Genomic DNA, 18345 nt, shown 5'->3' with positions numbered 1-18345 from the left:
GGACACTGGGTGAGCGAGTTCAACAAAATTTTAGAAGACCAAAAGCAAACGAACTAGCAGTCACTGATTAGGAACCAAGGGAACTAATAGCCAACTGGCAACAAGGATTAAACCTAGCTCCTGAGATTATATCTCTGAATACAGGCAGAGATGAGCAGCATACTGCTCAGAAGACAGTTGTTCTTTACCCTGCTCTTCCCCAACCAGGCTGGAGACACATTTCCTTTTTGGTAAAACTGAACTAGGGACTCTGGACCCAAGGACATAGGTACAGTAGAGGGAGGGGCTAAAGGTGGCAACAGAAGGATTCAGTGAGATTAAGACTCATTTACTCCACTCACAGCCCTTTCCAATTTCATCTATTTGGCTACCAGAATACTGGTAGTCAGGCTAATAATCCATCTTTGGAGAAATGGAATGACCCAAGACACTAACATTTGAGTATCTTTCCTGTGAAGCCCAATAAAATTTACAAACAAGTTTTCAATACCTCATTGTCAAATGTGAATGGACATACAAGGATCAGCATACATGAGAGGCCATGACCAAAGCAAGCAGACAGTGGAACTTGGAGGAAACAGTCAATAACAAAAGAAAATAGCATAGGACGAATCCCTTTAAAATCCTCAGAGGAGTAAGAGATGACATATTGACTGCATCCATGAAAGAATAAGAGAATGTTATTGAAAGAACACTGAGAAAATAGGAAAGAGCTCTGGAAAATAAAATTCTGACATTATAAATTCAAAAGACAGAGATGATAAAGATGAGGGCACTGCCAGAGTACAAACAAAAAGAATGATGTAGAAAACAAAAGAAAAAAAAAAACATAAAAAACCCCATAAAATTAGAGGACTAAAGCTAGAGGTCCTACATCCAGATAAAAATAGTCCCACATAAAAACACAAATACAGAATTTGGAGAGGAAAACTGAAAGAAGAGCAAACAAACAAAAAAGGATACACAGATATTTCCTAGAACTGAAGGGCAGAGACTGCTAGATTGAAGGACTCCACACCAAGTGATGTGATGTGGAATGTTTATATATGATAAACATAAACAATAAAAGATCCACACAAGGACACATCATTATAAACTATCAGAACAAAGATGGACCATTCCAAATACAGGCTAGATGACCACTTAGCAGGGATGTTGTTACATTCAATAAATAACTAGATAGGTTATTCTACTATATAACATGTAAGAATCCCTCCAATATGGAAATTCATTATACATATTTAAGAAACAGGTTTTCCAACCATGTATTTTATTATTAAAACAAAACAAATAAATAGACATCTTGAAAAACCCAGTGCACAAAACACCATTAAATGATTTTAAGGTACTAAAAGTCAAGCAATTTCTTACTTACTAGCATTAGCAGCTTCTCTAATTTCTTTCAGTATTTCAGCTTCCATGGCAGGGTTATTGCAGATATCAACCCAAGTTCCTTCCACCCCTTTCTGTTGTGCCAAAAGTGTCAACCTTTTCTGATTAGGAACCACAAAACTAATCACATAGGACTGGTCACTAAAAAAATTATAAAATGAAACAAAATAGAAATTAAAACACTGAGAACAAGTATTCCTAAAATCCAATGAAATAGTAAATTACAAAATAACTCCAAATATACATGTTATAGTTTCATTAAGTAAAACAGTCCATAGTACTGACATAAAGACAGATAATATAGACCAGTGAAACAGAATAGAGAGCCCAGAGAAAATCCCTTGTATATATTGTCAAATGATCTTCAACAAGGGTGCAACAACCACTCAATGGGGAAAAGACAGTCTCTTCAACAAATGGTGTTGAGAGAACTAGATATCCACATGAAAAGGAATAAAGTTGGACCTTTACTTTATATCACAAATGAAAATTAATCAAAGACCTAAACTTTTAAGAGTTAAAATTATAAAATGCCTAGAAGAAAACACAAGGGAATAGATTCATGACATTGGATTTGACAATGCTTTCTTGGCTATGACACCAAAGCATAGGCAATAACAACAAAAACATAGATAAATGAGAATACAACAATTTTTTAAAAAATTTTGTGTGTCAACACAGTCAACGGAGAGTGAAAAGTCAATCTATGGCATTGAATATTTGTGAATCATGTATCTGAGAAGGGGGTAGAATATGTAAAAATGCCTATAACTCAATGACAACAAAATAACCCAATTATAAAGTGGACAAAACCTGAAATAAAACTCCTAGAATAAAACAGAGGATAAGGTACTTGATACGGGTGCTGGAAAATAATTTTGGATTTGATGTAAAAAGCAAAGGCAAAAAAGCGAAAATAAAGAAGTGGGTCTATATCTAACTAAAAACCTCTGCATAGCAAAGGAAACCTTCAACAAAATGAAAAAGCAACCTATAGAATGGGCAAAAATATTTGAAAGTCACATATCTATCTGAATAGGGGTTCATACCCAAAATATATAAAGAACTCATAAAACTCAATGGCAGAAACAAAACAAAATATGATCTGATTTTAAAATGGGTGGTTGCTGGGGTTGGGGAGGAGGTCAAAAGGGGACTAAAATGGTAATGGAAAAATATAATAGAGATTATATATTTAAATATATGTAAACCTTTTTCCCAAGAAGATATACAAACGATCAATAGGCATATGAAAAATTGCTTAACACGGCTAATCATCGGGGAAAGAAATGCAAATCAAAACCACAAGGAGATACCTCACACCTGCTAGAATAGCTATTATCAAAAAGAGAAGAGATAAATTGAAGAAAAAAAAAAACCCAGAAGATAACAAATGCTGACTAGGGTGTGGAGAAAAGGGAACCCTCATAACCTGTTGGTGGGGACATAGATTGGTTTAATCACTATGGGAAACAGTATGGAGGTTCCTCAAAAAATTTAAACAGGGCTATCATATCATCCAGAAATCTGACTCCTCTGTATATATCCAAAGGAAATGAAAACAGGGTACTGAAGAGATATCTGTACTCTCATGTTCATTGGAGCATTAATCTCTACAGCCAAAATATAGAAATAACCTAAGTATCCATCAACAGAAGAATATATAAAGATGTGATAAGCACATACCAGATAAAGATGTGATAAACACATACCGGAGTATTACTTGCCATGAGAAAGAAGGAAATGGTGCCATTTGAAACAACATGGATATACCATGAGGGTATATGCTAAGTGACATAAACCAGGCAAAGACAAATGTTGCATGGTAACACTGAAGTGTGGATCTTTTTTTTTTTTTAAAAAAAAAAAACAAACTCAAAAAAAGACAGTAGAAAATATGTTGCCAGGGACTGGGTGTGGAGAAAATAGGGAGAAGTTGGTAAAAGGATACAATCTTTCAACTATAAGATGAATGGGTTTGAGGATCTAATGTGAAACATGATGACTACAGTTGATAACATCATATTGTATAACTGAAAATAAGAAAAAAATTAATGGACAAAGGATATGATTAGACACTTCTCCAGAGGTGATATACAAATGGCCAACAAGCATAGAAAACAGTGCTCAATTAACTAATCATTAAGGGAGAGAGATATCCTCTCACACTCATTATGATGAGTACTATAAAAAATAGATACAAGTGTTGGTGAGGATATGGAGAAATAAGAATAATTGTATATTCCTGGTGGGAAGGTAAAAATGGTGCTGCTATTATGAAAGAAGCACTATGGGAGTGCCTCAAAATATGGAAGCAGAACTACTGTATGATTCAGCAATCCCACATCTGGGTATACAAGGTCTGTCCAGAGGGTATCCACCCACAGAATACAAAAAATAGAGACATTTATTGAAGAAGATACAAGATACAAGAAACATTGTACATAGGACTGTGATGCCTCAGTCCCCTTCAAAGTAGGCACATCAGGACCTCACAGAGTTCTCCCAATGCCACTACCTGCCCCACCATATTTTCCTGAATCTCATTGATGGTCTGAAATCTCTTCCCTTTCAAAGGTGATTTTAGTTTGGGGAAAAGTCAGAAGTTACAGGGTGCCAAATCTGGGCTATAGGGGGGCTGAGTCACCTGGGTGATAACACTGTGCACGAAACATGATGCATGAGCAGGTGCATTGTCATGATGCAGCAGCCACTCACCAGCTTCCCATAGCTATGGACTTCTGAACCATCTGAACAGTTTTGATGGAGGAATGTGCAAGCTCAATGCAAAATTTTATGCAGATTAATTGCTCTAGTCACTCATTTTGAATGTGGTAGCCACACAGTACACATTCTAACTCAATGGCGTCTACCGCCCCCACTGACTAGTACAGTGAAGTCATCATTGTTCACACATGTGCATTCCAGTCCACTCTCCTTGGCTGCCAGGTTACATCAATGTCCTGCGAACCATTGTTGTTATATTAACAATGGCTGGACTTTTTTCTGGACAGACCTCGTATATCTGAAACAACTGAGTAGGATCTTGAAGAGATATTCGCATATCCATGTTCACAACAGTATATTTACAATAGTCAAAGAGGTGGAAGCAACCCAAGTTGTCCATTGATGGGTGATGACTAAACAAAATTTCGTCCCCATACATACAGTGCAATATAATTAAGCCTTAAAAGGAAATGAAATTCTGACACATGCTACAATATAGATGAATCTGAGGACATTATGCTCAGTGAAATATGCCAGTCACAAAAAGATAAATACTGTATGATTCTATTTATATGTGGTATCTAGAACAGTCCAATTCATAGAAACAGAAAGTAGAATGGCCAGGAGCTGTGCAGAAAGGAAAATGAGGATTGTTTAATGGATACAGAGTTTTAGTTTTTGAAGATGAAAAGTTCTGTAGATAAGTTGCAGAACAGTGTGAATATACTTAACATTACACTGTACACTGAACTGTACACTTAGTAATGGTTTAGATGCTAAATTTTGCCTTGTGTTTTTTTAGAATTAATTTTTTAAATATATATCAATGGTACTTTTATTAATTTTTATTTTCACTTATTTTTAGAGAGAGAGAGAAGAAAGGTAGGGGAGAGAGAGAAAAACATTGATTTTGTTGGTCCACTTAGTTATGCATTCATTGGTTGATTCTTGTATGTGCTCTGACTAGGGATCGAATCTACAACCTTGGCACAAAGGGACAACATTCTAAACAAGGGCCTAGAATTAAATTTTTAAAGGAAGTAATCAAGCCCATAAAAATAAACTATATTAAACTACAAAAAAATGGTTTAATCTATCAGGTTTTTTATTTAGAAAACTTGTACTAGCTGTGTACCTTCTTGGAAAAATTACTTACGTGCTAAGTCTCAGTTGTTATGAAAATTAAATGAAATAAGTTTTGTGGCATAACTATGTTTTTAACACCACATAGTATGGATCTAACAAGTTAAAATGTCTGGATTATCTCAAATAATCTTCAAGCTGTTGAATCCAAAAACTTTTCAGAAATGTATAACATTTCACAACTCTGATGAAAATTTGATGTTTCCCTTATGATTATACATAATCAAAAATTTCCCAATTATCAGCCCTGGCTGGCATAGCTCAGTGGATTGAGCGCGGGCTGGGAACCAAGTGTCACAGGTTCGATTCCCAGCCAGGGTACATGCCTTGGTTGCAGGCCATAACCCCCAGCAACAGCACATTGATGTTTCTCTCTCTCTATCTCCCTCCCTTCCCTCTCTAAAAATAAATAAATAAAAAATCTAAAAAAAATTTCCCAATTATCCTTTTACTTCAAGTATATAAAAAACATATATAACTTTTAAAATTACCTTTTGGCAAAAGCACAGATATTGTCAATAAGTGGACAGTTCTTCAATGCAGCTTCTACTTTCCCAAGAGACACATATTCCCCTGCTTGTAACTTCACCAGATCCTTCTTACGATCTGTAAGTCATGAAGAATGATGCTAAGTTATCCTTAGTCCATTGTATTAAGGTCTGTACAATTCTGATTTTCTTTCAATCTCATTGCCTTCATCCTTATTTACAAAGATACTTCTTCTAAAATATTATAATACTTAACGCTTGCCCATACATATCAGTTAAGAAATTGCCTAGTTAAAATGAAGAAGTATTAGCTAAAATGTTACATATTGTACCAAAAGCTTTAGTATCTTATCATCTTAAACATTATAATGAAGTTAATAGAAGGAACAGAACTTTGTAGCATTAGACTTCAATGGTAGCTCTACCAGTTATGTGATCCTAGGCATATCAGTGGAGGGACCTCTGCAACCCTCAATTTTACCAGAGGTAATGAAGCCTACCTTATACAAGCATGTAGTACAATGTCTGGCATAGAGAACATGGTCAATGAATGGTAGCTCCCCATTTTCCATATGTGACATTATCTTGTTAAAATGACAGTGCTCTAAGAATGTGAAGGCACAGGATGGCATGGCATAAATACCAGGTTGCTTTATGACCTTTGTGTGAGTGTTGACTTGCCTATCCATAGCCTGGGAACCCAACTCTACATGCCAACAGAAAAAATTTTGATTCCAGTGCAATTAAGGGTCAAAAAAGAGGGTGGAGTCATTGTTTCTACATTGAACCATGTTTTCTGGAAACTTCTCCAGAAATCTTTAACTATATTCCGGTCAGATATGGTTTCACAGACAGACTTAAATGGATCAGCAGAAATATGACTGAGGAAATTTTATGGCTTTAAAAGGACCTGACAAGGACCCTACAGGGTGGTCCTTATCAGCTGGTCACCTTTTTAACTTTTGCCTGATTAAAATGAATAGCATAAGGGCCATTTAGAGTGCCTTTTTGAACTCACAAGTCTATTTGAGTAGGCTCAAAAAGGACAGTGCCAAATAAAATGATATTCTCAGAAGAGCAGATTAATGTTGAGGATTGATATTATAATTTTCTAAGGTTCAGAGCTAATTAGAGCCATATAAATGGCCACTAGGGAAAATACATCCACACTGCCTCTTGGGTGGGGAGGTAGAGGGTGAGGAAGGACTATAATAGGGAATGTTACAGTAAATGGTTATACAGAACCATATGCAGTTGACCAAAAAAACCTTCTTCTGAGCACTTTTTGTTTTCTTATTACCCATCTGCTATTTTCCTGTTCATTCTCCCCATGCTTCATGCTGACGCTGCTACCACTTACTTAGATGCAAGCAGTGTCCTGCTCTAAACATTTTCCATGTATCATCTCATTTAATGCTAACAAAAGCCATACCAGGTCAGTGTTCGTGTCCTTATTTTACAGATGAAGAAGCATAGACATAAGTTAAATAACTTGCCCAAAGTTTAAAGTAATGGAACCATCAACACTAGTAATGACTTAACCAATATTACCTTTCATATACGTTGAACTTGCAAAAGTAAAGAAAACCTCAAAAAAGGAAATGTACTGACCGATAATCTGTAAACACCCATCAGGATGGAATTCTCCAATGTCACCAGTGCAAAACCACCTTTGGCCATTTTCATCCACAGAATAATCCTCTGCTGTTTTCTCTTCATTTTTAAAATACCCCATAGAGATATTCTGTCCACCAATTACGATTTCACCTCTGGGGTTTGGCTTATCGTGAATTGTATAACCACCTGGAAGTCATTAGAGCAAATTAGTTGAGCAAATTAAATGAGATGGTAGTCACATTAATGCTTAAAGCTCCTCTGCAAATACTTTCCTGTTGGCCAAATTGAACATCATTTTATAGTAGAACATTAGTTTGTATTTACTCAGATTTACGTAATGATAGTGGGTGACTGTGATTTTAAGAGTACCAGGCTCAATGATAATCACTAACCACTACACACCCCAAACCTTCCCATGACCATAAAATTTCACACTTAGAGTATCATTAAAGTTTTAGGTTCATAGAGCCCAGTTAAGGTAAATAGCTCCCAAGAACGGTAACACTGGAAGCTATTATAAGTAAATTAATAATAGGTTGATAGCAATGCATTTCAGATTTTTTCTAAGCAGGTTTTAATCAAAGGGAACACAGAGTAAGTACCTACACCAAAGGCAACACCATTAAATAAGAAAGGGAGGCTATGGAAAACAGGAAGAAAATTTTATTTTCTTCATTTTGCCTATGGCCAGTCATGACTTTAAAAATTAAAACATCAAATTAACTAATAATAACTATTGAAATATTTATTTTTTAAAGATTTTATTTATTTATTTTTAAAGAGAGGGGAAGGGACGAAGAAAGAGAGGGAGAGAAACATCGATTGGCTACCTCTCACATGTCCCCCAACTGGGGACCTGGCCCACAACCCAGGCATGTGCCCTGACCAGGAATCAAACCAGTGACCTTTTGTTTCACAGGCCAGTGCTCAATCCACTGAGCCACACCAGCCAGGGCAACTATTAAAATATTTAATCACTATTCATTATGTGTTCATTACTGAATAAATGAAGCTTACTTTAAGAAAAATATATAAAACTCTGAATTTATAAACTTATACACTGATTAGATTTTACATCATAAAAAGGATTGTAAGCACTATTCCCTTCAGCTGTGAGATGCTCTTTAAATTGAAAACTGCCCTGACGGGGGTGACTCAGTGGATTGAGTTCCAGCCTGCAAACCAAAGGGTTGATTCCCAGTCAGGGCACATGCCTGGGTTGTGGGCCATGTCCCCAGCTGGGGGCAAGCAAGAAGCACCCACACATCAATGTTTATCTCCCTCTCTTTCTCCCCCCTTCCCCCCTCTCTAAAAATAAATAAATAAAATATTTTAAAATTTTCAACTATACAAACAGCTGGACAGTTAAGTCTCAACTATGATAATGTTTGCTGGGGTCAAGATTTATAAAGCTCTGTGTGTTTGTGTGTGAGAGAGACTAGTCACACAACCCCCCTGAAAATGATAACACATCCTTCCCCCTAACCCGGGACTGCCCCACTAATAATTTTTCCCCTTTGCCATCAAGTATTCCCCAAATCAGAATCATTATGCCTAGCTTTGAGAGATTTTCTTTTCCCCTTGGCAACCTACAGATGCTACTGCGGAAAGAGAATGCACAGGGAACAAGCAATAACAGACAACCTAACACTTGAAAGAAATAGAAGTCATGAGGCTTACAGTGGTTTTCAGCATAACTCGAATCACTAGCACTTGTCATAAAATTCTTACCTTCCTGCCAGTCTTTTAGCTTAATTTCACAGCAAATGAGAGGGGCTCCAACTCTGCCAGTAGTATAGTCAGTAACTATGAGGGGGGGAAAGCAACAATGACATTAGAATACCACATTCCAGACTTGCACCAAAGTGATAACAGGAATATTGGAGCTAGAACCAGATTCTGAAAGATGGCAAAAGGAGAGAACATATAGAGAGGAGTACCAAGTGTGATCATTTTTCCCTATGTCAACTTCATTTCAACAGTACAATCTATTCCAAAATTGTTACATCATCTTCCTATCTCATGGCTATATTATTTCAGATAAATAAGTACAAAAAGTTGTTAAAGAAGGACAGCTGGCTCCACTACTATCTATGTGGATTCTAACAAGACAGATTTTGATTGGAATTCCCTAACACTCGCTGATGAGCTATGTAACTTAGGCAAGTTATTTAACCTCCCTAAGACCCATTTCCTCATCTATTAAATTGGGATAGTAACAGAACCTATTTCATATAGAAACATGCTGTGAAAATTAAATTAGATGATATGTGGGCCGTGCTTAACACTTTCTGGCAAAAATAACTAGTTCAATAAATGTTAGCTGCTGTCATCAAAGATGTTGATATGATCCTTCTGTAAATTGGGATTATTACTAGCAATATCAAGTATTTATTGACAGTCTATTAAATAAGTAGCATTATATTAAATATTGTGAGGACAACGTTAAGAATGAGAAGACCCTACCCTCAATGAGCTTACAAACAAACTACCTGGGAAGAAATACATATGAAACAATTTAGAGCACATTTAAATACTAAAGTGCATAGTACTAGTGGTAATTACAATAGTATCCTAGAGACTAGAAAGAGCTATGTAAAATAAAATAGTTGGGAAAGACTTAATTGAAGAGTTGCACATTAGAAGATGGCTGTGACTGGTTAAGAAAAAGGGCAGTCCAAGAAAAGAGAGTAGAAAATACAGAGAGGGGGGAACAAGAATGCCTATATGAGAAATGGTGAGAAGGTTATCCTGTCGGGAGAGAAAAGCCAAGTATGTATGCACATGGGGAAAAAATGGAATATAATAATGGCTAGGTACAATGGTATCAGACTAAAGATATGATGAAAGCTAGGCTCACCAGGTGTGAAAGCAGTGCTTGAGGTGGATGTGTCTGACAGAAGTATGCAGGAATACCAGAATTTATATATTAGAGGCAGACACAGATGTTGAAAGACAGCCATTGAAAGGCTGTTACCTCAGAACACTATGAAGTAATAAAAGGTTGGATGCCAAAGGTGGCATGTAGGGAAGGGCATGATCCAATGGTGAAATGGGAAGAGCTGATAAAATTTAAAGATACTAAAAATAATCAAAGGACTTCAAAGCTAATACCCTGAAAGGCTTGAAGGACGGTAACACCACTGTCACAAACAATTTGGTAATGTAGAGACAGGTTAGCATAATGGCATTTGGACACTGCGTCCAATTTTGGACACAATACATTTCAAGTGAAAGTGGGATAATCCACAAAAGCTACTACACTCATTGTTTCACAACCTGGGGTGATTTTGCCCCTTAGAAGATATTTGGCAATGTTTGTACGTACTTCATTGACCCAACTTGGGGCAGCAGGTTACTACTACTATCTATCCATTAAACATCCTGCAATTCACAGGAGAACCCCCAGCAAGAAAGAATTATCTGGTTCAAAATTTCAATAGTACATAAGTTGGGAAACCTGCTATAGGCTGCCGAAATTAGAAAAAACAAACAAGTCATGGCAGTAGCATAGATTTGAGGAGGAGCAAAAAAAGTGATACTTTATTTCAAGAGTGCAGTTCTCCAAATAAGAGATCATTTAGAGATAAAAGGTTATAGCAGCGGGTGACAGAATTTTGAGGGCTGACAATGGGGCAAAATACGGGGGCAGGCAAAAGGAGGTTTACAGTTGCTCATATGGAAAATAATATAATAATTAATAAATAACATTATAAGAATATACTCTGTGTTTCATGTACTCATAACTGTAAAACTACTTTGCCCACCCCTGTATTTACAAAGCTTCAAAATAAGGGTTCATATGATACTGAACTAAAAGTTTCTAAAACTAAAACTATGTAAGTTTGCATTGAATCCCGATATTAAGAGGTATAACATGTCCCTGGCTGGTGTGGCTCAATAGATTGGGTGTCAGCTTGCAAACCAAAGAAAGGGTCACCAGTTCGATTCCCAGTCAGACCACATGCCTGGGTTGTGGGCCAGGTCCCCAATAGTAGGCGTGCCAGAGGCAACCATACCTTAATGTTTCTCTCCATTTCTTTCTCCCTTCTCCTCTCTCCAAAAATAAAATAAATAAATAAAATCTTAAAAAAAACAGAGGTATAATACAACCATAGTTCCCTAAAGTAATGCAAATAGGCTTTATGAGTAGCAACTGATGTGCTTACCTTCAGTAACTGTCCCAGCACCACATGATTCCGTCAATCCATAACCCTGACCAACTGGGCAACAGAAGCAGACATTCATGAATCGATGTGTCTGAGGTGACAACGGTGCTCCACCAGACAGCATCATGCGAACATTTCCTCCTAGCAAAGCCTTCACTTTTTTAAATAGTATCCTTAATGAAAGGAGGGATAAATTATTACAGCACATGTATTATATTATTCTTGAAAACATACTAATTTATAAACTCTGGGGAAGATTTCTCAACTTTGGTTGAGACATTTAAATTTCAAAACCATGGCTATAATGAGAGGTTAACAGAACAAGAAATAGTAACACTTTGAACACTTTATGAATGGCTCTTTATGAATGCCACATACTGTTAAAAGTGCTGTGTCAGGAAATTGCATTAATATGCAGTAAATAAAAGAAAATAATGATGATGTCAAAGGAAAACTATTTCAAGTTATCCTTGGTACATTCAGTCATCTATCTTACCTCCCTTCCAATGAAAAACACCTCCCCATCTCCAAGCCACAGCCCTACATTTAAAACAACTGTTGTATTCACATACTCACTATGCTATTTTATGAAAACAACAAATCAGAAACACCTACATGCAGAATAAATCTTGAAAATCACTATTTAAAAGTTAGAAATGTCACACTTAACTTCAAATGTCTTGATTTAAAATTCTATTCTAGTTTTTCTTCATGAGACCAAATTCTATAATTAAATCTTAAATATTTATACTCAATTATTAAAGTTTATTAAATTGCCAAGATCAGAGTTCAGGGTCCTCTGCTTGCTATATCAGCAATGAGACTTAAAATTAAATAAAAGAAAATGTCAACCTTAAGATCATGGTGGTAATGCTCAAATTAAGTTGCCATTTACTTATTTATATTCCAGATGTAAAAACACAAAAAGATCTAAAGACTCAAAATACAGTCTATAAAATATACTTACAGATTGCAAAGTGGAGCATCATATCCTTTTTTGATCTGTTCCAATTTGTAATCATACCCTATCTTGAACAGAGTTTTCTGAATATAATTCATTTCTTGGACTTTGCTCGTAACATTCTTATAAATTCGATCCATGATCTCCTATAAGGTAGGCAAAATATCCAATAATCAGACAAAAGAGCTACACCAATACTGAGACAGTCTTTAGTTGAAGATACCTTATTTACCAAATCTTATGTAAATGCCTTTAGCATAATAAGTATATTTACTTCATTATATAATTAATTTCACTGACTGTCTACTACTTCAAAAAGACTAAGGACAAGGATAAGGGTGTTTTCAATTCTATACACTAAATTTACCGGAATTTTTAAAAGTGACTCTAATCCTGATGTTTTTCTCTTTATTACTACCTAGCAACTCTTACAGCATGGCAGAGAGATTTACAGTTTCTTAAAATTCTTATGTCCCTATAATTTGGACATTTTAATAGAAGCTCAGATAACAACAAAGGAACAGGTCTCTTGGTCACAGGTCCTTGGAAAATTAGAAGTAGGACGAGGTTTGTCATATATTGACTACCATGCTATGACATACAAAATAAAAAAATAAAACAAACAAAAATCCTGGACTATCACCAAATGATGTTTTCTTAAAATTACTTAGCACAGATTAACAGAAGTATCATATAAAGCATACCTATTTATAAATACCTAGTTTTAAATATTGAAAGTAGCAATTAGTGTAAATTCAGTTGTGGTACAATGAATAACTTTATGAATGGCTCTTAATAAAAGGAGGGACAAAAAATGCTGTTCACAAATGCGGACAACAGAACTGTCCCTTGGCATTATGCTAAGTGAAGTAAGTCAGAGGAGATAGACAAATATTGCATGATCTCACTTATATGTGGGATCTAAAAAGGCCAAAGTTACAGCAACAGCGAACATATTGGTAATTGCCAGGAGCTAGGGGTTGGGGAAACTGGGAAGATGCTGATCAAAGGGCACAACCTTTCAGTTAGAAGATGAATAACTTCTGGAGGTGTAATGTATAGCATGCTGACTATAGTTAACAAGACTGTATTATATACTTGACAGTTGCTGACAATAAATCTTAAAATGTTCTCACAACACATACAAAATACACACACACAAATGGTTAACTATGAGAGGTGATCAATATGTTAACTAATTTTATTGTTGTATTTACTTCACTACATACATATATTAAATCATCATGTTGTGCCTGTTAAACTCATACAATGTTATATGATGATTACATCTTAATGAAGCTAGGAGCTACTGTGGCATTCAAGCATGGTACAATGTTGTTTTCTCCACTTCCACAAAAGGAATAACTATTATATAATTAAAATATTTGTGTAGATCTGTGGCTGAGAAATCCCAAAAGTTCCCTAAAAGGGTTTTAACATCCTATAATTATCCCTCTTAAAAAAGTGTATGGGATGTAGAGGTTAAAAAAACACGTGGGAGGACAGAGATGTGTGAAAACCACTTCCACTGCTCCTTTCAACACCAACCACAGGCACAGAAAGATACCATGAGTAAAGAACACACATAGCTGCAACAAACTGGCAGGATTTATTGTTAGCACAATAAGGCACCGGTTTACCTTAATCTAATTACATAATGCTCAATTGAGTCACTGCTTATAAGAAGTTGTATTTATTCTGAATTCTCAGAATGTGAATATTACAATACTTAAAAGATCATTTATTCTGATTCAGGAAAAGAACAAACCCAGAAAACAGAAGCCACCAAAAATAATTCTCAATAAAAATATTGTAAAAGCCTATTTATGAAGGAATGTACGGAGCTAGGGTAAACAACAGGTTTGCTGAAACATCAATGGACTAGCAACATGGAAGATCATTTACTATCCCTAGGCTTCAAGAAGTACAAGGAGAGAAGTGTTGCTGAAACCTGAAGGAGCACTGCAGCCATGGGAAAGACCTGGTTATAGCCAATGGGAAAGAGGCTGTAACCAATGTATGTATGCCTTACAACTCCACAAAATTGCAGCCTAGCAGAGAAAAAGCAAAGACAGTAAGTATGCAGATCTCTCTCTCACTCCTCCTACCCTCTGATCACTCATGAGTGCCAACAATGGGATGAACTCAACCAGAAAGCAGAAGGCAGGCATGCCCTGATAATTCATTCACAAAAGTTAGCTTCTCGAGACACAAAGTAAAGAAGAATGGACAATGGGCAACTGGAAAAGACACAGAATATCAGCTAACTCTTGTTTATCCTTCAAGCCTCAATTCAGACATTGCTTCCTAAATTTCTCAGCCATTCCTACTCCCTAACTATGCTGTGTGATACAGTTTACTAGGGACTCCTGTTCTTTGGATAATGAAGCTAACATAATATTTCTCAAAACAAAACAACAAAAACAATCCTAAAAGGACAGTCTTAGTGGTTAAGAAGACTCTAGAATCAGACTGGTAGAGTTCAGACTTTAACTCTACAACCTATGGCTGTATTAAGCAAGTATTTTTCTTTATAAAATGTGGGTAACAAGACCCACCTAGCAAAGTCTCGGGGAGAAGTGAGATAAGCTGCCTAAATAAAGCACTTAGCACAGTACCTGGAACACAGAAGTACTACCCTACCTATTATCAGCCACATTTTAATTTGTAAGCTTGGTGAATTCTATAGCACCTCTAAAGAAAAAGGCAAATGCCACTCTGACGTATTCTAATTCTTTAGTTATTTAGTAATTTTGTAATTAGAAGATAAAAAAAAAGTATCTTCCATCTCTTATTCTTAGAAAAACTTACATTGAACAATTCATTATCTAATCTCAGACTTTCCATGTGCAAAAACAATTCTGTGAAAGATACTGGGATAAGATTTAAAGTCTGATCTTAATACAAGCTGTACTGATACCCAGTTCCACTGCAGTTTCCAAAGCCTAAAAGCAGGAGTTTGTTTGAGTACACAAATTTGAAACACTGCATTAAATATTTTAGAATTCGTCATTATAAGGCTATAAAATGTAACATCTTATTTTTTTAAGATTTATTTATTTCTTTTTAAAGATGGAAGGGAGGGAGGGGGAGAGAGAGAAAGAGAGAGAGAGAGAGAGAGAGAGAGAGGGAGAGAGACAGAGAGAGAGAGAGAGAGAGAGAGAGAGAGAGAGGGAGAGAGAGAGAGGGAGGGAGGGAGGGAGGGAGAGAAACATCAATGTGCAGTTGCTGGAGGCCGTGGCCTGCAACCCAGGCATGTGCCCTAGCTGGGAATCGAACCTGCAATGCTTTGGTTCGCAGCCTGCGCTCAATCCACTGAGCTACGCCAGCCAGCGCAAAATGTAACATCTTATTTTTATAAAAGGTGGTATTTCACAAAAAGATTTTGAGTAAGATGAATAATTTTTTTCTTCTTTGTGAGGTCTCAATTGATAGCTTTCTCAGTCACCGTAAGGGTCCAGAGGATTGGGTTCTAGACTTACCTTTGTCACTAACCAGCTCCATAACCTTGGATATGCTACCTCAGTTCTCCACCATGGCCCAGGTTTCCCCATGTTTTAAACTAAGTGACTATACAAAATGATATTTACAGTATATTCTACCTTTAAAGTATTACAATCAATCTTCACTCTGGGTAATTTGAACTTAGCCATTTTCATCACCTAATTTTCAAGTATCAGCAAACACTAGCAGCTACACATTTCAGAAGTTTGCCACTGCATCTTTCCCAATACTCACCTGAGATTTTAAGTAACACATTTGCCATAATATGCACAAAGTTGTGTGTGTGTGTGTATATACACACACACATATACATATACATATATATGCCTAATATTACTTTTTAAAAGTTCAAGTGCAAGCAATAAATGACATTTATACTCTGCACTTACTGGAACAGCTGCCATGAGGGTAGGCCTCAGCACAGTACAGTCTCCTTTACTTCCTTTTTTAATTTTGCTGGACTACATTAAAGACAAAGTAAATAGGATTAGGGTACTAATCTTAGCAAAAAAAAATGTTATAATTCAAGGGTTAACAATAACAAAGGCAGAAATTTATACATGGAATTTTATCTTCTACTGCTCAATGAATTATTGGTTAGAACTATCATAACCTATAAGTCTGTCACCTTAGACCACTTGGCCATCCTGACATCCTTATAAACTAAGTCTGAAGTGTAAGTGCTTTAGTGCTTTATTTCTTCTAGCACATTTCAGCCTTCCTTAGAGGATAAACTAAGATGCAGAAGAAAAAAATAAAGGGATATTTTGGTAAGTCAAGCATTCTTATTAATAACATCACCATCAAATATAGCACTGATTATCCATTTTCAACAAAACAAAACCCCTCAACTAAGGTAGATCAAACACTAAAACAAAGGTTGAAGATCATTTTAACTTTCTTTAATTAGCCAAAAGGCAAAACCAGCAACTCAAACTCACCACTATGATCATCAAGTAACATACAAAACTAATTTGATAACATTTTGGTTAAGAGAATACTGAAGACACTTCCCGTGACCATGTGGTGATATGCACATACATTTGTAAATGCATGTATGTTTTTCTTTTCAGTTCTTTTCTCTTCTTTCTTATACACATAAATATGATCTGGGATTTCAGATATCAGAGCAGTAGGTAGAAAAGCTGACAGTCATCCACTGAATGAGGTAGATAAAAATAAGAATCTGTGGTAATGCAGTGGGTCTAGAAGTTTAGCTATATCATGTGTTAGCCATGGCCAACACAAGCAAGAAGGAAATCAGCTCTTAAGATGCAATGGGATCCTCTGGTATGACCAACTCTGCCACACAGAAGGTTCTGCTGATAGAATTCATTAGTTTTTATACTACTTTTCTTCATGAGACAAATAGAGGAAATAAAATAACTTCTTGTGTCTCACAAGAAGTGGGCAAATGTGTGCACATTTGTGAGTGGAAACCTACACCTGCATATGCACACCACACATAGAGGGCTGCTCCGTGGAGAGAGAGATGGGTTCTTGTGTCCTTCAAGTCCAAGCTGATCTCCATGTGTCGTTGACGAGTCTCTCTGTTTCTGAGAGCAGTCCCAGGATAGCAGTAGCCACAAGGAGTCGTTCCTGGCTTTATTATTCTTAGTAACATTTCAGTTCCTGTTTTTATTATGATTCCAGTAACCCCTGTTTTGACATTGCTATCATCTGCAGGGTTCCAAGGTGGTCCCTCTGGTCTCTGACCTTTTTCTGATTTCCTATGTAAGGGAGACTCTTGGATTTTATATTCCTGATCAGATCAAGACTCTGTAGAACAAAGTTTATTGAAAAGGTAGGTGTGAATGCTCTTGACAGTTCTCTAACAGGCTTCTAATGTACTACTTGGCCTGAGAGACAGCAAGAATGAAGTCAGACCAGCAATACACTCCAACTGCCCCCCTTTCCCACACTGAGGCTACTGCTTTCAGAAAGGCAGTGAAAGCAAGGGCTTTCTGCACTCCCCTGCTCAGAGGGAAATCATACTCAAAGCTTAATGAAATGATTTTTACATTTTGAAAACATCTCCAGACGTAAGAAAAACTCACTACAATGCATCCAATGTAATCATCACAGATTTTTAAGTTTTTAAAAAGCATAAGCCCCAGTCTCATTAATAGGTCTATTATGACTTCACTCAATCAAGTCCTGTTTATCAGTTTACTTGATAGTTTAGTTTACTTATTTCATTCGTTACTATTCTAGCAGATTGTAAATGTGAATTTTCAGCTTAGTGGTTTGGTGAAATACAGCAAGTTCTCTATCTTACAAAGAAGTTATGGTCCTTAAAGTACAAAGTAGGCAATTATTTGGAACACAGAACATTTTCGCAAGG

The 18345-nt window shown here is 36.3% G+C and overlaps 1 protein-coding gene across 5 annotated transcripts in view; it reads right to left on the bottom strand.

Moving 5' to 3' along the window:
- Positions 1 to 18345, bottom strand: part of ACSL4 (acyl-CoA synthetase long chain family member 4) — a 96679-nt gene that overhangs the window by 9362 nt on the left and 68972 nt on the right. For all 5 annotated transcript variants that reach the window (XM_028523299.2, XM_028523301.2, XM_028523298.1 and 2 more), the window contains 7 exons: positions 16391 to 16462; positions 12504 to 12643; positions 11537 to 11709; positions 9099 to 9173; positions 7362 to 7553; positions 5754 to 5868; positions 1376 to 1533 (listed from right to left, as the gene is read on the bottom strand). In XM_028523299.2, the coding sequence (XP_028379100.1) occupies positions 1376 to 1533; positions 5754 to 5868; positions 7362 to 7553; positions 9099 to 9173; positions 11537 to 11709; positions 12504 to 12643; positions 16391 to 16462 (925 nt within the window). The remainder of the gene's footprint in view (positions 1 to 1375; positions 1534 to 5753; positions 5869 to 7361; positions 7554 to 9098; positions 9174 to 11536; positions 11710 to 12503; positions 12644 to 16390; positions 16463 to 18345) is intronic.

The sequence above is a fragment of the Phyllostomus discolor genome, chromosome X (genome assembly GCF_004126475.2).
Source record: "Phyllostomus discolor isolate MPI-MPIP mPhyDis1 chromosome X, mPhyDis1.pri.v3, whole genome shotgun sequence".
In the NCBI taxonomy this organism is placed as follows: Eukaryota; Metazoa; Chordata; class Mammalia; order Chiroptera; family Phyllostomidae; genus Phyllostomus; species Phyllostomus discolor.
The sequence above is the reverse complement of the archived record's forward strand: the minus strand, read 5'-3'. Positions and strand labels throughout refer to the sequence as shown.